This window comes from Physcomitrium patens, chromosome 25, assembly GCF_059467195.1.
Source record: "Physcomitrium patens ecotype Gransden chromosome 25, ASM5946719v1, whole genome shotgun sequence".
In the NCBI taxonomy this organism is placed as follows: Eukaryota; Viridiplantae; Streptophyta; class Bryopsida; order Funariales; family Funariaceae; genus Physcomitrium; species Physcomitrium patens.
Window position 1 is genome coordinate 9,039,275 of NC_143434.1, and position 21,853 is coordinate 9,061,127.

Consider the following 21,853-nt stretch of genomic DNA (forward strand, 5'->3'; position numbering starts at 1 on the left):
GACCAAGTGCAATGTTTGTGAAGCCGGAGACGGACGGCTTGACGTGTTGTGAACGATTCTGTGAGAGGGGGAATGGGGTAGCGTGATTGTGTCGGTTTGGATAACTTGTAACTTGGTTCCTGGCAGGAGGAGTGATGGGTGGGTGTTCGGAATTGAGACGCTCTGGTGTGTTCTTTTGGGATATGATGTTGCGATGCGTCGAGTAGGAGGGTAAACAAGACGAGTTGTTGACTTCAAGCTCCGATTGTGTGCTTGGTCATGGTGTCGGAAGCTGGTTTGCGGATGCGTGGAATTTGGATTGCAGCTGTGTGCTTTACCTGCCGCAGCGTGTGGGGTATGTTGGATAGTAGAAGGGAAAGTTGCGAGGTTTGGAGTTTGCTAGTTTTGGGGAGCAATAGGGTGGACGAAGCTGGTGTTTCGTGTGGTGTCTGGTTTGGAATGCGAAAGTGGAGCGTCGGAGTGAGTGTTGGGAAGTGAGAGGAGGTGGGCTGGTGCTCGGTTGGCATGGATGTTAGGCGGAACGGTGTGTGTGCTTGTTGTGGGAGGATATTGGTCATGCCATGTTTTGGGTAGGTTTTGTGGACTGTACTAGCATTTGTGGAGGTGGTGCATGCTAGTCGTTAGCTGGGGTGGTGAGATGTTAGGTGGACTATTGGGAGGAGGGTAACTGTCATGTTCGTATTGGCGAGATGTGGGATTCGGGGGAGTTTGGAGGAAGGGTGTGAGGTTTGGTGGAGGGTGCTTGAGGAGTTAGAACTGGCACCTCTCTCATTGGATGAAGGCGAAAGGGGAGAAGCAGCACCGGACTTTTGGTGTGTTTATGTTTTTATGCATGATCACATTGGCTCTTTAATATTGTGCATTTTGATGAATGTCGTCCTGAAGTTCCTTTTGGTGTTCTGTGTTTGCAGTTTTGGTGATGAGGAATTGTCGTTGTCTCAGTCAATGTCTCGTTTTTCAATCGAGTCAAGTGTGACTATCTGTAGCAACACTGTTGTGCGCCACTGAGATTGTTTTGAGTGACGACAACTGTGTTGAAGTGCAGCATCCTTGTTGGAAATTTGGAAACTGGTGGGAGTTTTGTTCTTATCTGTTTCGTTTTTTCCGTCGTCTACGAAGTACTCCTGTGTGTCGCATGTTTTCTGGGCATGAATCTTGGACCTGGTGCACATAATGCATTCAGGATTGTCATTATGTCATGTTAATTGTAATCAGAAAGCATAGGTCTTTCCCGTTGACGTTAACCAGCACCATTCAAAGTAGAGTCGGGCCAACATGGGTTTTACTGAATTCCATGGTATTGCCCAATTTTGGCAACACATGCACTGAACTATGCACCTGCACTGGGGCAGGTCGTATTTTTTTTTTGTTTTTGATTTGTGTCAATGAAAAGATGTCTTTTGGAACATGTGCCAACTGTATCCAAATATTAGATGTCGAGTGCGGAAGTTACCACCAATACAACCATGACCCACAATCTGCTGGCTGGAACTCAAATATGTAGGTTTTATCTGGTAAGACAGGGATGGGCCCTCCGTCACCTTGCACAGCTTTCATCGTTGGGTGGCCTTTTTCCTGTCACAGAATCAGGATTCAGTGACAACTGTTCATGTTTACAAGGGGCCGGGCAAAGTGAGTTGGAGAATTTAGAAGAGAAAGATGCCAAGAAGTTTGTAGGCGTGTATTAGAGTATGATGGTTTATAGGAGAAGAAATAGATAGAGAACGGGGTTTGAACGTTGGTTGGCACACGTTTAGAGGCACTCTCCTCCAGAATGGAAAACTAGCGTGGAGTGGAAATTTTGGTCTTCGGTTTAGGAGCTGATGAGATATATTCTTTCCCATAATGCCGATTGAGAATCAAATATCACGAAAAAGCATTGTTTTTAAGTTCGAACTGATTTAATAGCGTTACCATTTGTTGCCAGAATCAGTCTGCGGGCATAGCTGTGTGGTGAACAGTTCAGTCTGTGGCACGAAGAAATCTGATTGAGTAGATATGGTACTGGGAATACTCACTTGCGGCGGAGTTGTAATTGGTTATTTCTGCCACTGTGGATTATGCGATTTTACCCTTTCCACTGTGACAGAATAGTTGACGCTGCCGTCACGGTGCTTTCACGACTTTCATCATGTATGGCTTGTTGGGTCAAGTATTGATGTACACGTTGCTGCTTTGCGTAGTGTCCGTGTGGTAGGTTGTGGGCCCTGTATAGCATCTTCTGTTCACCAGCTTCGAGGTTCTGGCCTGTGTACTTATAGATGGTGTCAGTGGGCTGTAACTTGTGTAGCAACTCCATGCCTTACCTTGAAGATCGTTAACCGTTTCGCCTGCGGGTTCCTTTATTGCAGTTCGTTTCGGAACATTCTCGGCGTAGACTCAGACCAAGTATTCAATTCTTTATCCCTGCGTATACCCAAACTTGTGTTCAGAGGATCTTAGATGCAAAGTTTGGCGGGAGCCACCGCAAGGTACGTCGATTTTTATAAATTATCTGTACAACCTTGTCTCGCCACGAGAATATGGCGTAACAGGAGTGTCAGCAAGTTCTTAGAGTGGCGCGTTCACTCTAAGAATCCTGAGTGCCTGAAGTTGCTGTTCTCTAGCATTCCACTGCTTTACCAATGACATCAAGCGTATGATGCGGATTCGCGACAGACATTAAGTCTAAGTTGTGTCGTCAGAACTTACGAACGTCGAATTGATTCTGCACTCCTTGATTTAAGGTGATTGCGAACACGTTGAAATTGCTTTCTGAGCACAGCATGGTTATGTAGGACTGCAGTTGCTCCTAATTTGAAGCTTTTCAAACTTGCGGAAGTGATTTAATGTGGTGGTCTGGGTGTGTTTATGAAGGTGGTGGACGAAGGATATGGTGGTAGTAGTCACTGGCGCCAACAAAGGGATTGGTTTCGAACTAACGCGCCAGCTTGCGAAAAAAGGTCTTACCACTGTGTTGACGTCGAGAGATGAAGAGCGAGGGAAGGAGGCTGTGGAGGTCCTGAAACGGGAAGGCCTGGATGTTGCTCATCACCCTCTCGATGTTCAGAGCGAAGATTCTGCTCGCAAATTTGCGGACTGGATAAAATATACTTACGGAGGCCTTGACATTCTGGTGGGTGTCCTTTCCGAGCCCTCCAAAAGTCGTGACAAAGAGTGTTTTTTGTGAAATCCAACTGGTTCTGGCCGAGGCAAAGTTGCTAACGTGCAGTTGATGAGATGTTTTGCGTATACATCAATTTGACGATAACTGAAGTTAAGTTCTAGAGAGATTACACAACCGTATGTGGGTTGCAGCTGTGTTCACTGCTGTCGTTCTTCTGAGGGTTGTCAAACAAATGGAAGTCCTCATTCCTTTGCACAGGTCAACAACGCTGGAGTAGCTAAAAGAGCCGTGAACGTTGAGAATGTGGACCTGGTGATGCAAACGAACTACTTCGGTGTCAAGAACGTGACGCAAGCTTTGTTGCCTCTGTTTCGGCCTAGCTCTGCTGGGAGCCGTGTTGTTATAGTCGCATCTCGATTGGGCTTGCTTAGGGTACTTATTCTTCTCACACAATACAGTACAGTTGTTCCTGCTTGGGCTCATTGAAGTCACTTCTGTACAGTTTCTATTTGCCTCTGGCTGATATGGACTGTTGTGCATTTGTAACCAGCTCTTGAACAACAAATATCGTCAAGAACTAGCCGACCGGGAGCACCTGACTGAAGAAAAGCTGGACGACTTCGTGAAGGCGTACAGGGACGATGTTGTGAATGGGACATGGGAGAAGGGGGGATGGGCGGAGAGAAACACAACGTATAACGTGACCAAAGTGGCGGTGAATGGGTATGTGACGGTACTGGATCGTGCCTTGCGAGAACGACCGGAAGGGGCGAAGATATATGTCAACAGCTTCTGCCCGGGGTTCACGAAGACAGACATGACGGAGGGCAAAGGCAGTGAAGACATCGAAGGAGCTGTACAGACTGGACTCTTGCTGGCCCTGCACTCTCCTGGCGGCCCCTCCGGAAAGTTTTGGGCTAGTGGCCAAGAGGTTGGATGGGATTAGAACACACATCTATACCTGTTCATGAATATGCCACCGGCTAAGCTATGCTATGCCATTCATGTTGACTTATGGACCTGGTCTTTTTATCATTGTTTTTTAGGTTGTGACTGTAACAAAGATGGGAATTTTACACTGTTTTGCTTAGTTTGTTGTTGGTCTACTCCCTCAGGAACCCTTGTGTAGTACATCCCTAAGATGATAGAAAGCTGCTGTACCCATCTCAGTTGTAAGAAACTTTATTGTTTGTCCTCCAGGTGGTCAGGAAGTAGGGGTCCCAAACATAGTCTCCTTGTTTTGAACTATCCAGAAAACAGAGTTTACATGTGCAGGCATGATCAGCATGGCTTCAGCAATTCGGTACAACATGGTCTGAGAAGCTTAGGGTGGTCATAGGGTGGTGGCTAGAGAAGCATTCAAAATTAGGAAGAGAAGCACATTCAACCTGCAAAGTTAGTAATTCTTCCATTTTGCTGTCTAAACCATCTTAGACAGGACCCTCCATGGCCTGACGATTGCAGAGCAATAGGTCCTTGTTTACTGTTTACTGGTGGAGTTTACTATCCAATGTAACATTTGACAATAGTGGGACAGACAAGATTCTGTTTTAACAGTAACTCTGTTTGGTTCCTTACCACTAAGTCTGTAGAGTTCTACAATTTATTGTGCTTTTTAATATTGTTGTTGTTATCATGATGAATAAGTAAATGAGTGTCACTTCCAACGTAAATGATGATGGGTTTTGTTTATATACTATTCTTAGTTGCTATATTTTATGCTAAATTAGCATGAAGTTACATAATTAAATGTACATTCAGTTTACCATGAAATATTTTTTGTTCACATATATGCAATTTACTACTATGGATTATACTAATTTCTTTGTATATTTCAATTTACATTAGATTTTTCACAAACAATCCTTTTTTGAAAATACCAACTATCATCATGTTTTGAATGAAGAAAATTCGAAAGTTGAGACTCATTGAAAAGCATAAAATTCAATTTATATATATATATTGTGTGATTTTTTACAAAATATGAGAAAAAAATAAATTAATGTAAACGATTTTTTATTTTTGACCTCAGAATGCAAAAAACTATGTAGTCTGATTTATGACACGTTATCATAAGCCTTTTCCAAAGTGAATTCAATTTCAATTCAAAGAAAACTCTACAAATACATTAGTAAATCAAAACCACCAAAATTATCGGATTCCTTATTGCTAGTTCACTTTTGTTGTATGAAATTTGAATAGAATTTTCTAAAAAATATATAGATATAAAAAATTGTATATGTGTTTGTGTAGTTTTGAAAATAATTCTCATGAAATAACCCATTTTTGAAATGACATTGACTCAAATTGAATGGTCACTTACATTGGATGCTTCAAAATTATATTCATTAGGCTAATGAGTTCAAATTTGAATTATTGTTTCAAAATATAAAATAAAATAAACAGATACACATTAATTCTTTGCACTTCGTCTACTACAGTAGAGTCTGATTAATTTATAGTTTCGATGAATTCTATTGAATATTTAATAGTCTTACTGAAATTCGTTTTCAGAATTTCAATATGACCTCAACAAAAATTGAAAATAATAATGTAAATGCACCATGTGAGAATTTACAAAAAACTGCAGTAAACAATGAACAAACATCAACACAAAAATCTGTGACTTTTGAGAAAAGATTGAAAAAGAGAAAGGAATCAAAGAAAAAATCTTTAAATTGGGGTACACATAAATCCGCACCTGCAATTAGGCTTGAGAAATTGTATGAATTTAAAAAAGCCTCCACAACAGGTTTAAAAAAACTCATTCTCAACAAGAGAGTTGATAAATCATTAACACCATGTTATGATACTTTTCCTACTTTGAGTTATTGCCTTCATTGTGGTAACCCTGGTCACACTTTTGAGCAATGTAACCCTCATCGCAGAGACCTCAAACTAAAATACTTCAAGAAGAAAAAAGATGATAGTGGAAGCCACAAATCTTTCATTGATTTCAAACAATGGTCTAGAGAAGTAAACACATTTTTCTTGTGTCATCTTATCAAACCAAATGTAGGCATAAATCAAAATTATAGCCCTAAAAACTCTTCAATATCCACAAAACAACCTGATGCATCACCATTTAATAAGAATAGCTTGAAAAAAAAAATTAATCTTCCAAAAGAGCAACCTTCTTCACAACTTTTGGCACATGATGAAAATTACTCAAATAAACAATGTGATATGTTGCATCATCCAACTCCATTGCCTCTTATTCCACATGATCCTAAAAAGCATTCCAAAGTTTTTAATAAGGAAAATGAGACCAAAGATGCAAAGTTGATGATGACATTGATGATGATGAGAATGGGATCTAACAATAAAAATTGTACAAGATCAATGGAGTCTCAACCAAGTCCACGTTTTATGAGGTTCAACAAATGTTGCCAAAGTAAAATTATGTTGCTCAAGAATAAAGTAGTGAATATTATGGTTTCAAAAACTAGCCCTCAACAAGGTGCACACATGGAAGCAAAAGCACTTTCATCTCTTTCTCTATATCCAATTCATTTGGATGAAATCCCAATGACACTTGTGCTAGGCATTGTAAATGGAGTTAAAACTTATGTGTTAATAGATACAGGCTGTTCTATTGCTACTATTGCGGAGTCTTTTGCTAAAAAATTGAGGCTTCAAACCTGGTTGACTGGGAACACACTTGTAGTCACATTAGCAAACAATTGCATTGAAAGATACCCAGAAAAGAATTGTTTGGTAACCCTAAAAATTGGAGACTTTGAAACATGTGAAGAATTTAATGTTTTTCCAAATCAGATATGTAATGTCACGGTGAGTAAAAGATGGCTCAAGAGACACAAAGTCATTTGTGACTATGGAAAAGATCTCTTACATTTGCCTACTTCTCTATCCATACCTATTGGTTTCCATAAAACAACCAAACCTCTTTCAATAATTGTATGATCTTTTTAAAATATTTACATTTTCATTCCCGAGTAAATTTTGAGTTTGTCAAAATTTTGATTAAGTTTGGAAGCTGGTTACTGAATTGTTGTGAATATTTTGAGTACTACTAACTAAGATATACATACATATATTTTGAATATTGTAAATATTAGAAAGATATTCTCTTGAGTATAAAAACTGCAGCAAGTTAAAAACATCTTTAACTTGACAAAAAAAAATGTACTGTTGTAATTTGGTAAAATTCTGTTGGATGATAAAATTTGTAATCTAAAATAAACTGTTACAGAACAAGGTAACTTCTCGAGCTTCAATTAAATTTTTATTTAATGACAAATTTTAATTCATAATTATGTGTATATATATAAATGCAAATTTTAGCCAATATCATCAAATGCCATGTTTACTATTACATATTATTAAAAAAATCTGATTATGTAAAATATTGAGTAGTGTATAAATTATTGAATAGCCCTTGTGCTCCGCTGCATTCTGATAGTTACTCAATATTATACAAAAATCGCAAAGAGATCAAATAATGTGACATAGTGGTTTCAAAATGCTAAAAACCTAAAAGTTAACAAAGCTGAAATATTGCCGAAATATTAAATATACATAAATTCTTACATTTGATTTTTCAATATTTCTGATGCAGTAATTATTGGTTTCTTATGCTCAATTGATCATTCGTAGTTATGAATTGGGTTCACAGTAAATGTTTTTAGTTGAATTTATCACTGGTTTTGTTCTTTAACCAAATAATATATTTTAAATTAGTTAAAGATGTTACTATTCTTATTATGTGTGTATGTGCGTGTGTGTGTGTGTATAAATATATATATATATATATATATATATACACACACACACGCACTAAAACCTGTTTTTTTACATAAATTCAACAGAATCACACAAAAAAAAATTGTAATTTGGAATTTTTATGTATATTATTTATGATTCAAATTTTGTAAAGAGATTTTTAAAATATAAATATAAATATAAATTAATAAATTCTTTTAGATATTAATTATATTAAAATATTTCTTTCATTAAAATTCTACAAAGAAATCCTTTGTTTTCTAATAATAATTAAATATAATAGATAAATTTTAAAATTTTAAAAATTCATTTATAGCTTTTAGAAAATGGCACCCAAAAAATTACATTCAAAAGATAATACTCAGAACATCATAGTTTTTAAAAATAAAATTCCAAAAAGATTCCAATCTCATGCTTTGAGGAATGAATGAGGATTATTATAAGATATACCGTAACATTAATAATAATAATAATAATAATAATATTGTTTGTTTGTTTGTTTGTTTGTTTATTTGTTTGTTTGTTTGTTTCTTAAATGATTTGCTCACATAAAACAAAAAAAAAAAAAGCACAAAATGGGGAAATTAATAATGGCGTGAAATTACATGTCTGCGAATCACCCTTGAAATAATATTCAAAAGTGAAGAAACTATTCCAAATAACAACCAGAAACGTCGTAAAACGAAGAAATAGTTAAACATGGACCTGCAATCCCAGGAAATAGTGTCACCCACAGCAGAGAGAACTACCACTTACTACACGGAAGCCCCAGTCCAGAGCCCAAGACCGCGATGTTCCATCGGTCTTAGGTCCCACCCTCACACACCACGGTCGGTCGGTCCAATCGACGGTACCACGGTAATAAGGCACGCGGAGACAGGGTCGGGGCGGGGACCCATGGCCTCGCAACCGCGAGTATGAAGGAGAGCAGAGAGGGAGAGAGAGAAAGGAACGAGGGAAGAAGTAGAAGAAAGTGGGGTTTTCTCGTTGGAAACGCGAGCGAGGGGATGATGGATTCATGGGAATGCGCCATCTAGACTCACTCACTTACTTAGCCAGCCAGTCCCGGCATCTCTGGTGTTGTTGATCGTGAATTCACTTTCCAACTCTACTCGTCGTTTGCTTGTTCATGTTGTGACTTATAAAGGGCAGTAGACGACGCTCCGTTGCGGAAGGAAGGAAGGGAGATAAGTTAGGGTTTCGCGGAGAGTGGAGAGTTTGGGGTGTGGAGGTGAGGCTGAGCGAGATGTGTGGTGTTTGGAGAGGAGGTTAGTGTGAATTTGTGGAGTTGGAGAAGAAGAAGTTCCTGGGTGTATTTGTTTGGGAGAGGGTTTTTGGATATATATATATTTTGGGGGTTACGGTGTTCTTGAGTTGGGCATCATGGATGCCTTTCGGAAGCAGTTGGATGCCTTGATGGGTGCGAACCGCAATGGAGACGTGTTAGAGGTGAAGCGGAACTACTGGGACCGTGATGTGTGTCGGCTTTATCTTACTGGGCTTTGTCCTCATGACCTCTTCCAACTCACGGTAGGGTTGAAAGTCATAACCCCCTTTCCCCTCCTTTTTTTTTGTGTAGCTTTTAATTTTAATTTTTTTGTGTAGTTGTTGAAATTCTTTGAGAATGCATCAAGAAAAACCTATTGACTGTATAAGATTTACTCACGTGTGTTTGTCGAGGTTTGGTGTTGAAAGGGACCGACACTGTTTTTCTAGAATAGAATCGGCATAAATGCCATGAGTTTGTATGCGACAGCCATTGTCTGTAGATTTTTAGTTCTAGTTGAAGCTTCCCGTCTGTTGGGGGCTACAACTTTTTGGATTCTCTTCTCTGGCAGTAGCATCCACACCCTAGCAGTAAAATAAATAAATGAATAAATGATTGAAGAAACAGACAAACATTGTTATCATTGTCGCTTAATTTCTGCATTGGAGGTTTAGAAATGGCTGGTTATTTCTAATATCATCATTAGTAACAGGTTCGCCTTGGTTAGACGTAGGTTTGAGCTACTTAATTGAGTAACTTAATTTCTCGGAATGTTCTCACATACAGAGCGTTACATTTATATTATTATCTGATTATGCATTTCTTCATAATGACTGTGGTCTTCCTGTCCGAGGTGTCGAATTTCTAGTGGCTCATCATTTAAAACGTGGACGATGTTGAAGCTTTAAAACTGAAATTCGTTTAAAGGCATTCCTGAATTCGTGAATTGATACGGTGAGCCAGGATGGCCGAATGATTTCATGGATTGAACATGAAAAGATTATTTAAATCTTCGGTTGCATGTTCGCAGAAAATGGACCTGGGTCCCTGCTCCAAGGTGCACTCTTTACAGCTGCGAAAGGAGTATCCTTTCATGTGTTTATTTTTTCTGTGTGCGGAAGTAAGGTTTTTCAATATAATATTTCGTGCTATCATGCTTTGATCAAGTCGTGCCTGCAAAGCCTTGACCATGAGTAGGTATGAAGAGGCGAAGGCAAATGGGAAAGACAATTATGACAGAGATCTGGAAGATTGTTTGGAGAAGCACATAGTAGAGTGTGACCGCAAGATTCAACGCGCTTTGAAACGTCTAGAAGATGATGACGCAGGTGCGGCCACTGCAATTGCTGTGTCGGAAGTGACCAAGGTTTGTCCTTCATTTCTGTTACTAATATTTTACATGTGACGAAGAGTTGAGCCGGAGTCGTCGAATGGAATATTAGAAAAGGTGTTGGGTACAAGCCTACCCTTTGGCGGTGCATGTAAGGGTTGAGAAGCCTATTATCTTGTTGCTCTTGGCATGATCTTGGCACTTTGTTTTGCGGTGTGCTAATTATGCACTATATTGTATGCGCAGTCACCAGAAGCTTTGGAGTATACCAAGCAAATCAAAGAGAAGCTGAAGGCAGCAGAGTATTTGGGTAAACTCAGTTTCTAACATGCAAGGCTTTGAATAGCATATGTTAAAGTCGGTGATCTCATGTGCAGTCTTTCCAAGTAATTATTCTGCATAAGTGATCTTTGGATTTTTAACCTATTAATCTCTAAATTCTATTTTTGATGTGTAGATCTTGAGGGGCGAGGTGATGACAAAATTCGTATTATGGAAGTTGTTCATGAGCTGCAAGCCAAGCGTGCAGATAAACAGGTCTTTTCCTACCACAATGTGGATGGGTTTTCTTATGATTAACGGTTGAGTTTCTGTAGTTTTTAAACCATTTCAATTTGTCCGTGATCAGAACGAACTGCAATTTCTCTTATCTGAAGTACATTGCAAATTAAAGCGAGTGTCAGACTAAGTGGGACTTGAGAAGTACCGGATTTGTTTTCATCATTAGCATTTAGTTCTATGGGTTTTGTTACGTAAACTATATCTCTTAGTGATCAGAAATTCAGAGTTCGAAGGATTCCAAACCGTAGCTGCCTATCAGAGTAAATTTTTTCATTGACAGACAGTTTTGTATAAACACGTTTTGTTTCAGGCCATGTCATTACTTGAAGCTTTCAACAAAGATAGAGCATTGATGCCACAGCCATTGGCCAATCCACCTCCTCTTGCCCCTCTACCTACACTGGTAACCTTGCCACCGGATGCACGAACACAGGAGATGATTACGGAGAAACTGAAGAAAGCTGAAGAATTGGGTGAGCGATTGAATAGATCAATCAGCATTATCTTGCCTTTCAGATATCTTGTTATGCTGTTATGGAGCCCTCTTTTACTAGACCAACTCCTCGTTATTTGTATTTTGTTTTTTTTTGTTTTTTTTGTTTTTAGTTCATGGTTTTGTGATTTTCGATGGCCTACAGAAGTTCTGTCTTGCTTATATAGTGTTGTAAGCAGGAGAACTAGGGATGGTGGATGAGGCACAAAAGGCCATGGAGGAAGCTGAAGCTTTGAAGAAGGTACCACGCTTCTGTCTTTAATGTTTCTGAGAAGAGCGTAACCTAAGTACATGAAATGCACGGACAAAGAGTTGTCTTTTCCAGGGGTCCAGGCACTTCAATAAAGCTATGTATTTGTTTGTCGTTCATAGTTTTACTCGTTTGCTACAATGGTTTGGTTGTTCACCTACTAAACATTTCAAGATCCTCACATGATGTTTGACGCTGTGATGGAACTTCTGTGTTACTTGGCAGCTGGGAGCAAGGCAAGAGGCGGTTACTGACCCCGCTAAGCTACTAGCTCCTGAAGTTCGCATTGTGGGTGACTCTTTTCTTACAACGTATTAGATACGAAATGCATATTCTGGATTTTAGTTGGTTAGAACATCTTTTGATTGTTTTTGCTCTTGGCGTGCTATAATGCTGGTGCCTTTTGTGCTGACCACTGTTGATCTTTTTGTGGCAGGCTGATCAGAAGTTAAGAGTGTGTGATATTTGCGGGGCATTTTTGAGCATCTATGACAGGTTCGTACTGGACTGAAATTACTTCATATTGGCTTGTCCTCAAACATTTAGAAATCTCAACTTAGTACACGTCATATGCTCTTCATCGAGGAAGTGAACGAGCATTGAAGCAAGGCTCTCGCTCTCAAACGATAAAAGTTTGGCGTGACGCCTCAAGCTGCACATTTTCCTAAGTTAATCACCCATGTTGGTGTTTGGCAGCGGATTTGTCTAGGGTTTATGAAGATGATGACATTCCACCGTGTTGACTGTATGTATTATGCATATCATTTATGTTCTCAAGTTTGATCCTTAAACAATAGACTCCATTTCAATTTTCGGTTGTTAGACTTAGTTCTACCTTCCCTCGTATATTGTCATACTTTATTTTATATTTATTTTATTTACAGTTATGGTGGTAGCTACCCTTATTTGACATGTGGACATTTTTCTGGCTTTCAAAAGACGATATTTTCTTTTACTGCCCCACGTGTTGCTGCCAAGTAGTGGGTTTCATGATGAGTTCTTTTTTGCTTAATACTTTCAGTGACCGTCGCCTGGCGGACCATTTTGGAGGGAAGCTACATTTGGGTTACATGCAGATTCGGGAGAAGCTTGTTGACTTGCGAGTACGTCTTCAATTCACCTTCTGAGATTTATTTGGAAAGAATGGTATTGTGTGTGTATTGTTTCTTCTAGTGTCACAGATTGGAACATCAGTGCGGTGCATGGCATGAAAATTCTGGTCATATGGGTGGTTATGCTTTTTTCCCGTTTTTAGTCTATGTTGTGTTTATTCTTTCAATTCCTTGTTTTGAAGACATAGTCCCGGATTCGGGAAGTTTCTTTGGCTTTTACTTCGCATTCAAGGCTTTATTAATGGCAGGTGTATGTGTTAATTAGAGTTCTGAATATTGCCTGGCGTCTTTTCTCTTCGTGATTAGAAAGGTTCTCTGCTTATAGAGTGTCAAAGTTTGTTTCAGGCCAATTTTTGAAAATGACGTCTCAAAAAACTCTTCCTGAACATCAACATTATTTTACTAGTTGTAGATATAATTCCTTTCTACTTTGTCATTATTATCTGGTACTTAGCCTGGGTGCAACTAAATTACTGTGATTTATACGCAATTGCAAAGAAGGCTGAGTTTGGTGGATCATTGGATTGATAGTTGTTATTAATTGTAGTATGCAAGTCATTTTCTGTGGGGCCGGAAGTAACATTGAATGGGTATGGACAACCAAATGCAGCTTTGATTCTTGCACTTAATGACGATCCTTTTTAAAATCTAATTAGATAAATTTATGAATTCCTGGATTATATATTACCGTTCCATCATGGATCCGACAGGATGGGCATCCTATCAAAATGAACTCGAAAGTTTGCAAGGATTCAGTAACTACGAAGTTCTTAGGATGAGTTTGGGACGTGCAGACTCATGGACAAACTCACGTTGCACCATTTGGCAGCTTCTTAATCAGTAGGCAGCCTCGGTCAGTCATCTTGTCTGCGGTTACCATGTCCTACCAATCAGCACCTGCGTCCATTCACTTTTTGTAAGCTCATTTTACCAGGCATTGTCTGATGGAAATGTCAGCGTGGCATCAGAGAGATTTTCTTCACTATTGATTGCGTCTTGATACTGTTCTCTATGACCAGATAACACATTTGAGGCTTGTTGGACTCCGTGGGTAGTTCTGAGTCATACTTGAACCAGGGCTTAGGGTGTCATTGGAAGTTTCATATCTGTGAATGATCGTGGGTTATTCCAGGCTGAGCGAGCTGTCAGGAAAGCGGAGCCGCTAGACAATGAAAAGTAAGTGTTACTTTTAGACTGTTTCTCTCATGTCAGCTGAAAGCAAGTATGTAGTGACTGCTGTCATTTCCAACATAAAGTTAATGCAAGAAAGCAATTCTGGCGTGAGGAGGATTGGGATCTAACATTTTCTTTTGATCAGGCCGCGAGAGCCCAGTAAAACCCGCTCAATGAGCAGAGACAGGGAGAAGGAAAGAGATGCCGATCGTGAGCGAGCTGATCGAGAAAAGGAAAAAGAAGCAGAAAGAGAGCGTGAACGCGATCGGGAGAGGGAACGTACTCGGGGTCGTGAAAGAGACCGAGGCCGTGACTCCCACAGTGGAAGAGGAAGGGACAGAGATAGAGAACGCGAGCGTGATCGTGGCAAGTCGAATCGAGATTATGATAGTCGAAGTCGGAGAAGGTCAGTCGTGCACTCACCTGTTTTATGTACTTGTAAGAATTTATCCGATATTGGCCATTGCAGTTTAACAGTTCATATAGTGTAGGTCCGTTTTGTTAACTGAGTTCGTTTTTTCTGTTCCATGGTGTATTTACCACTACTTGTGGTTCTAAAAAGCAGATCACGGTCGCGATCAAGGGAACGTTCCAGAGATAGAGACAGGAGTGATCGGTACAGGTAGGTTACTGTTGAATCCCAATTGTTGCTCAACTGGATATTTGCGCGTTTCTATTATGGTCTCAAGAATTCCGTAGCGATATCTAATTATAATCCTGCGCTATACCATATTTCTTTTGCGTGATTTTAGGTTGATTCGAAGATATTATTTCTGAGGATGCTTATGTCTCTAATCATGGTAGTTTTATTAACAATAACCTGCAGGCGACATGACAGGTACGATCGTTATTGAGTTTTATTTGCAAACATGAGCGATCAACATGTTCCTGAATATCATACGATTTTGGATGACATATCATAGTAAACTGCCTGGTGGATTTGGAGACGCATTTTAAACTAGAAGCCTTACTCAGTTAATCTCGTGACAACAATTCGTTCATAGCCCGGGCCCTCTAGGATTTTGTGCCCTTTAAACCCTGTCATCATAGTCAGGCTTGCTCTGGTGACATGTGGAGTGGAATGGGAACTGGTGCAAGGGACAAAATGTGTACTCAAGAAGTGGGGTATAAGATGTGGGTCACGTAGACTTGATATGTGGACATGTGAGGAAAGTTAGCACAATCCAATGGATAGACTTACCAGTACATCGTGCGTACAAATGTCTGTAATGTAGGTCATTTTAAAATTACGCCTCATATCCATGGTTTGCATCTTTTGTGATGAGCACTTGTCGTGGTGATCCAATTCGGTTAATCTCCGTCCTTTGTTGCTCCTTTCTGAAAATCATACCGGTGCACCTACTACTGTACCTGAATTCTTGGGCTTCCTTTCATGTGACAGATTGTAATAGATGGTGTTTTCGTTCGCCTTGCACTGTTAAACTCTAGTTCATCTTTCACCCCAATCACGAGTCTTAAATCATCAAATTCAATGTGGGCGAGAATTTGTGGGTTTATAATGTAAATTTATTTAAAATTTTCTTCAGTAAGTGACTGGGCGCCTCAGGATACTTAATGAGATATCAGACAGTACTAGATAATAATATTGAGAAAGAAGAAATATTCAAGAGATGAATCGAATGACTTGGAATTGTCTTTGAAGTTGTGTCCTAAATGGAGTAATAAAAAATCTGAAGGGAATGAAAGATGGAGGAAACATTTAGACTCTATGTTCTGTTAACTGAATGTTAAGTGAAGCTTGACATCAAAATTTGTTGAAGTTAAAAGCAATTTGTAGCTGATGTGGCTGATCCGTACGATTTGAGGCAAGCAATGCTATACGTCACACATGAGGTAACTTCCGGTTATATCCATCATTTGAGGGTTTCCTAACGTGATTGGCTTTCTTATGTGTGGATCTCCTTCGCCACTTACTGTGCAGAATTTAATATGTTCTGACATTAGCCGATATCATAAAATGTTAAATGCAAGCTTATATAGAAACAGAAATATATTCTGACAAGTTTGCGTATACCGACAGGTTTAGAAGTCTAAGCTATTATTGAGTTTACTATTTTGAAATAAGATAAAGGTGTGTTTTTATTGTGTCAAGTCCCGCACAAGTATAGGTAAATTGTAGTCAACAAAACATTTCTTGATCCATCAAAGTGGATCATTCTGAGCAGCCGACTCTGAACTCGCTGATGCAAAGCTAACAAAGATCCGTGAGATATATACAAAAATGGATCTCTACAAACTGTACTGATCCGCTGCGGCTAGCACGACCCTAATGAACCTGGCATAGATCAAAATGAACAATCCTAATTTGCAGACTTCACAAAACAATCCCACATAACAAGAAACACGGAAAGATTACTAGAAACATGAAATATATACACAATTAAAATAACAAATAACAATCGTGTGGGAAACCAACCGTATCTCGACACAGGACTGGAATTGGTAGTGAACTACATTCAGTTGTTGGAAAGAATTGATAAAAACAATATACTTGGCTGCTCACGAATACAAGCAAAAGAAACCAACTAATTTATTACACTGCTTGACCTACTGAGTGACTTACTACCGCCTTTCGGTTGGGGTCCTTGATTCAAAATGCCCCTCCCAAAATACTCAGCAATGACGGAGAACCCATCGTCGGAGTTCCGCAGCAACTGGAAGAAGGTGTCGTGGTCATTCGCATTGGCCTCCAGGGACCGTTTCACGTCCAGAACATGGCGACTGGTGGGTGCACACACTGGGCACTCCTTCTCATTATCCCCGAGGCAGCGCTGATGGAAGGAATGCATGCACAGAAAGTGGACCGCAGGTAAATCCAGAGCCGAGGTGCACGCAGTGCATTTGCTCAGCTGGAAAATGCGTGCATGGGAACGAAGCTCTCGCACTTCAGCTCGCATGGCTTCGGTTTCCTCCTGAAACTCAGAGGAAGCAATTGTCAGCGCAACGGCTACGTTAAATAATTATGAAGTTAGTGACAGTTCGCTAACATTCAGGAGCAGCATTAACCACAAACTTTATGATAGCCCTGAGTGCTTCACTTCTTGAAAAATATTCTCTAGTTGATTCCTTCTAAGAGGAAGTTGGTTTAAGTTGCTAATAAATGTTACGGGTATTTTCTGATCAATACACAAGGTGAAGGAAGAAAAAGCGATTAACAAGAAAACCCACTATGCACTTTCTGAGTTGGTTCCGATGGTCAAACAGCCCTTCTAAACAAAAAGATATAGATGAGAAAAGAGAATACCTGATACTTCTCAATGACTTTCCGATCTTCTTCAATCAACCGAGTTTCCTGCTGCAGTTGCCGCGCAATGTAGTCCTTCACCACTGACAAAGTCAGCTTGGGATTCTTGGAGAGTTTCTGAAGGACAATTAAAGGAGGAAGCAGATTATCACGTTCAATGTGCACCAACACTTCCCTCACTTCATCAGAGCAGTTCTCGCCATGATCACCAAAGTAAGACAATACATCGTTCCATAGAGTTGGGTCTCCACCACGAGAAGTTTCACCCAAGCGCTTACAAGTCGAAATGAGGCCCTTGTAGTCATGATCCTTCATATAGACTGCTAAAACTTCTTTGTAAAGTTTCAGCTTCTCGTAAAGGAACAACAGACCATCCCGAAACTTGTGCATCTGGCAAAGCACTAGCGCAAGGTCCACATCATACTGCGGGGATTGTTCATGAGGACCCCATCCAAGGTTAAGCAACACCAGTGCCTTGGCACGCCGCGCAACTTGATCTTCAGTTGGGACAGCCTCTATCATCGCCACTTTGTGAGCTCTTTCTTCCTCTTCTGGATCGATATCAGTAACCGGTTCCTGCTCTTTGCTTCTGTGAATAGGCAACACAAGCCCCCCTATTTTTCCAACTGCCTTGATCACTTGGCCACCAACAGCAATCACTTGACCTCCAGCTGCGATCACTTGCCCACCAGCTGCAAGGATTAGATTTCCATGATGGTGGCCTTCGTTAGTGTCCTTAGAATCTCCTTCCCCAGTCTGAGAGTCAGGTTCCTCCGGTGGAGAGGGGTCTTCGGGTAAGCCTGGGCTGCGAAGTTCTTCCGATAAATAAAGCTCGAGCAAAGTGTTGTAAAGCTCAACATGTTGAGGAGAATCTTTCACCACCTCTACGTACTGCTCCAGAAACACAATAAGCCACTTCGGCTGGTCAATGAAGACGTGGACAAATTCAACTGGAGAAGGTAGTAAGCTGGTTAACCTCCCACTGCTAGATGAAGCACCAAGAGTTGGAGTAGTGGCTCCACTGTTGGTACACAGCTTCAGAAGCGCTGCACTTGTCTCAGCTGGCTTGTGCTCCACGAGCACCTTGCCATACTGTTTTAATGCGACCGTAGACTCATACAAAGACAACCCTATGATATATTGCAAAGCTTCTTCATACCGTTTCAAATCCTCCAACAGTATTTTCAAGTACCACTCGTGCTCCCCTGCTCGCATTGCCACAAAGAGTGCATGTTGGTAATACCCAGCAGCTCTGCATACCCTTACAGCTGTCTCCACATCAAACCGAGGCTCTCCTTCTTTGCCTTCCTCCCCTTTGATAAAATCATTCAGCTTTGAAACGTCTTTGAGCTTTGTGTAGCAGTTAAGGAGCAGTGTGGTGTGATCTGCCGTTGCTAGCCCCTTTTCATGCAATTTTTCTAGGTAATGAGTTAGGTTGTGTATACGCTGCGCATCCAGAAACTTTTGAATCACATAGGAGGGCTCCAGTTGCCCAATCGTGCGAATGTACTGAGCCATTGCTTCATCATAGTTCTGTTTACCGTATAGATGGTCACCATACTTGCGCATAACCTCTGCAGTCGCCGCAGCATCAGCTTGATTGTTTTGAACCTAAAATTCACAGCATAAACCCCAGTCACCACAGAAGAAAAATATCCGTTGGCTACTATCAGGCTGTTTGACAATGCAGCAGAACATACCAAGATGATTACAGAATTCTCTATCCAGTCCAATTGCAGGGAGAAAAGGGTCTTGAAAGTTACTAACCAGATTGATAGCAATAGTATACAAACTCTTGCGAAACAGCATGTCAAGTTTACTTCCCATGTCTTTCTCAGCAATACATAAGATTTGTTGGTCCTGAGTGAGCACCGTGATAGTGCCCCACTCGCACAAGATGTGTGCCACTTCACCAATTGAACTATTGTACACAACGAGCTTATTCTTCAAATCGTAAATATTTAACACGTTTTTACTGGGCTTGCGAGGATCGGATGAAACCACTACAAGGTACCCACGGAACCACGCAATGAACTGCTTACTTCCTTCAAATGCCCAACAGGGTCCCCGCCCATCTACCTCGTAGAAATATACTGCTTCTGGACGCCCAATCACAAGATCCTGCCTCACAAAAAGCTCTTTGATCGGTGTCCTATAACCCGTACAACTTATAAAAAGTTCAGAGAACATCGACAGCATTAACACGCCATACACATGAGTTAGAATCATGACTCACTTGATTGTCACTCATTGCAACGCATCGTCCCTCAGTACCAATCTGATCAATAACCTTCTTTTGTGGTGATGAATCGTGCATGTCAAAGAGGTTTATGGACGAAGTGGTCACTGCAAAGAGTTGGAGCATTTGACCTTCAACCCGGAAACCTAAGCCCGTCACTGGAGACGCAGGCTGGCCACCATCAACAGCTGGATCCACCGAAAGTCTTAGTCTGGTTACACGGTTCCGAGCAATGTCACCACGTATGCAGCAGATTTCGCCAGAGTCGAGCCCAATGCAGATTAATACAATTGGAGGCGCTTCCTCAAACACCAAAAATGACGTAATCTGAACAAACAGGATCCCCGAAAGGAACTCAATCGTAAGATCCTCATTATCATCGCTCATGAGTCCTCACAAATCTGCATCAATTAGGGTTCAACTTCAACTCTGTAATTCAATATTGTGCTTTTGCCGCGTTACTGAGAGAAGTAAAGTGAAGGAGAATCGATTGAACCTGAGCTTCGGGGAACTTGTTATCGAAAATCCGAATTGAGCGGACGCAAGCAGGACCCGTGGTGCTAGAGCCTTCGGGTTGGATCTTGTCAAGATCCCACATCTTCAGATTCAATCCAGATCCTTTCATCGAAGCGGCCTCATCCTCCCCCAGTGATATCAAAACATGTCGTTGCTGCAAGAGACAAAACATGGTTCAGCTTACAGCATTTTCATATACCTCATGCGATCTTAGCGAAAAAAGCTCTCACTCTTGAAACAACTCTCCCCAAATACTTCTGTCAATACTAATCACCAACACTCCCAATCAAAAGCACAGAATACCTTAAAAACAACTTCCAACTTAGCGACTGGACACAAACTCATGATTCCAGTTTATAAACTAAAAGGTTTGAGCTGGAGATTTTTGGGGAGGATGCTTTTCAAGCAGAGGTGAAGCAGTACCTTGAGTTGCTGAATGTAGAGAACGCGATCGGAATGAGCCTGAAAGCTATAATTGAGCTTCAACCCACGATCCAGCACATGCAACATAGCATCCTCGGCCCCGAGAACAATCTGTCCTCGCCCACTGGTACTGCACACCACCTTCTCCTTCACTTCCTCCGCCACCGCGGGCCCAGGTGGCTTCTCCTCGAAAAACTGAAACTTCCGCCATTGATACATCGCAATCTATCTCTTCTTTTCCTCCTCCTTCTCCTGCAACTCTCCCTCCAAGTCCCGCCCACACAACAACCCTCCCTCCGTGCTTGCAAACCTAACTCTCAAAATTCCATCCACAAAAAAGCTCCAAAACCCAACACAATTGTTGTCGCCTCACGCTAATCCAGGGCATGGGGCTTGATTTCTACCTTGAAATGCACATAACGCGCGATCCTCCATCGCTGGCAAAGAAAACTCCATCGTTTGGGAGTGACTGAATTGCAGCTCTGCGAGGTTTGGTGATCGAAGCGATCAATCCTTGGGCGTTTCTCCGCAACACTCTCTACTATTGCCAGTCTTCCTGCCCGGGTCGGGTCGTAACGGGTGACGGGTCGGACAGGTGGACCCGCGCTGGAATCTGACGTGGACGTGTCTTGGATTGATTTTCACTTAGTTATTTGTTTATTTATATATACATAGAGAGAGAGGACAGAAAAGAAAAAAGAGAAAGAAAAAATAAAAAAGAAATTTTTTTTGCATTAGAAAGGTGTTATTTAGAAAAGTCAAATATTATTTTTTAGAATTAGGCTTTGGTTGTTATTTAAAAATTTGGAATTTAAAATCTAAATTAAAAGAGAGTTAAAAATAGAAAGAATAAAAGATAGCAATAATTAAAAGTTGGTTCTAACTTAAAACAAGGTGTTGTATAAGAATATATAATTAATTATTATGGATTAAAGTCCATCAATTCAAAGAAGTAGATATTAGTCTAGATAAGAATATAAGATTAGATCTAAGAACCAATATTAACAAAATATAGTAATAATAAAAAGTATGGTTTTTATTCAATTCATGTATGTAATTTTAGTACAAGTACAAAAAAGAATAGCATTATTATTAAAAAAATTAGATGTATTGCCAAAATCAAATATTTGGATCAATAAATAATAGTATATTAATTATTCATTACTTTCAAAAATATTGAATATATAGTCTTCCATTTTTTAATAAATATCATCTATTTTAAGAAATAATATTAATTATCAAAGATTATTAATCATTAAAGGTGGTGTATTGAAGGCATAATCAAAATCATTCTTGCTAAGGCTCTATAATCTAGGTTATTTGCTTTTATCCTGGAAGCCACATGGCTTTGCATCATAGAATTATATATATCTAC

The 21,853-nt window shown here is 40.2% G+C and overlaps 3 protein-coding genes across 9 annotated transcripts; 2 read left to right on the forward strand and 1 right to left on the reverse strand.

Annotated features, from left to right (window-relative positions):
* Positions 1-674: 674 nt before the first annotated feature.
* On the forward strand, positions 675-4,742 carry LOC112277466 (short-chain dehydrogenase/reductase 2). Of its 3 annotated transcripts, none has more exons than XM_073531287.2 (5): positions 675-812; positions 2,352-2,471; positions 2,857-3,115; positions 3,365-3,538; positions 3,657-4,742. In XM_073531287.2, exons 2-5 carry the CDS (start codon positions 2,443-2,445, stop codon positions 4,050-4,052), a joined length of 858 nt encoding a protein of 285 aa, XP_073387388.1. In that variant the 5' UTR covers positions 675-812; positions 2,352-2,442; the 3' UTR covers positions 4,053-4,742. The 3 variants fall into 3 exon arrangements, with proteins under 3 accessions (XP_073387388.1, XP_024365604.1, XP_024365605.1); XM_024509836.3 differs by lacking the exon at positions 675-812 and adding an exon at positions 1,598-2,133; XM_024509837.3 differs by lacking the exon at positions 675-812 and having other exon boundaries at positions 2,161-2,726.
* Positions 4,743-8,806: 4,064 nt separating this feature from the next.
* Positions 8,807-15,312, forward strand: LOC112277571 (U1 snRNP-associated protein usp106). Of its 5 annotated transcripts, none has more exons than XR_002968424.3 (15): positions 8,809-9,379; positions 10,147-10,199; positions 10,314-10,482; positions 10,693-10,756; positions 10,904-10,983; positions 11,318-11,480; positions 11,680-11,741; positions 11,976-12,038; positions 12,187-12,245; positions 12,772-12,853; positions 13,657-13,778; positions 13,995-14,038; positions 14,181-14,441; positions 14,601-14,657; positions 14,862-15,312. XR_002968424.3 is itself a non-coding variant. In XM_024510069.3 (14 exons), exons 1-14 carry the CDS (start codon positions 9,233-9,235, stop codon positions 14,887-14,889), a joined length of 1,332 nt encoding a protein of 443 aa, XP_024365837.1. In that variant the 5' UTR covers positions 8,807-9,232; the 3' UTR covers positions 14,890-15,312. The 5 variants fall into 5 exon arrangements, 3 of the variants coding, with proteins under 3 accessions (XP_024365837.1, XP_024365838.1, XP_090103914.1); XR_016501078.1 differs by having other exon boundaries at positions 14,874-15,312; XM_024510069.3 differs by lacking the exon at positions 13,657-13,778 and having other exon boundaries at positions 8,807-9,379.
* Positions 15,313-16,490: 1,178 nt separating this feature from the next.
* LOC112277570 (vacuolar protein-sorting-associated protein 11 homolog) lies at positions 16,491-20,994 on the reverse strand. The gene is made up of 6 exons (XM_024510068.3): positions 20,479-20,994; positions 20,036-20,209; positions 19,537-19,866; positions 19,068-19,421; positions 17,301-18,911; positions 16,491-16,968 (listed from the first exon to the last, which is right to left on the reverse strand). The coding sequence occupies exons 1-6, from the start codon at positions 20,695-20,697 to the stop codon at positions 16,582-16,584; spliced, it is 3,075 nt and encodes a 1,024-aa protein (XP_024365836.1). The 5' UTR covers positions 20,698-20,994; the 3' UTR covers positions 16,491-16,581.
* Between the last annotated feature and the right edge of the window lie 859 nt (positions 20,995-21,853).

What these genes read in the sequence shown, in the direction of transcription:
- LOC112277570 (XM_024510068.3), bottom strand. Translation starts at nt 20,697, where the DNA reads ATGTATCAATGGCGGAAGTTTCAGTTTTTCGAGGAGAAGCCACCTGGG. An exon ending in TTGCAATGAGTGACAATCAA is followed by an intron (nt 19,422 to 19,536) that starts GTGAGTCATGAT and finishes TTTGTGAGGCAG; the next exon opens with GATCTTGTGATTGGGCGTCC. An exon ending in AAGTCATTGAGAAGTATCAG is followed by an intron (nt 16,969 to 17,300) that starts GTATTCTCTTTT and finishes TCTGAGTTTCAG; the next exon opens with GAGGAAACCGAAGCCATGCG.
- LOC112277571 (XM_024510069.3), top strand. Translation starts at nt 9,233, where the DNA reads ATGGATGCCTTTCGGAAGCAGTTGGATGCCTTGATGGGTGCGAACCGC. An exon ending in AGAAGCTTGTTGACTTGCGA is followed by an intron (nt 12,854 to 13,994) that starts GTACGTCTTCAA and finishes GGGTTATTCCAG; the next exon opens with GCTGAGCGAGCTGTCAGGAA. An exon ending in GACAGGAGTGATCGGTACAG is followed by an intron (nt 14,658 to 14,861) that starts GTAGGTTACTGT and finishes AATAACCTGCAG; the next exon opens with GCGACATGACAGGTACGATC.
- LOC112277466 (XM_073531287.2), top strand. Translation starts at nt 2,443, where the DNA reads ATGCAAAGTTTGGCGGGAGCCACCGCAAG. An exon ending in TTGGCGGGAGCCACCGCAAG is followed by an intron (nt 2,472 to 2,856) that starts GTACGTCGATTT and finishes GTGTTTATGAAG; the next exon opens with GTGGTGGACGAAGGATATGG. An exon ending in ACGGAGGCCTTGACATTCTG is followed by an intron (nt 3,116 to 3,364) that starts GTGGGTGTCCTT and finishes TCCTTTGCACAG; the next exon opens with GTCAACAACGCTGGAGTAGC.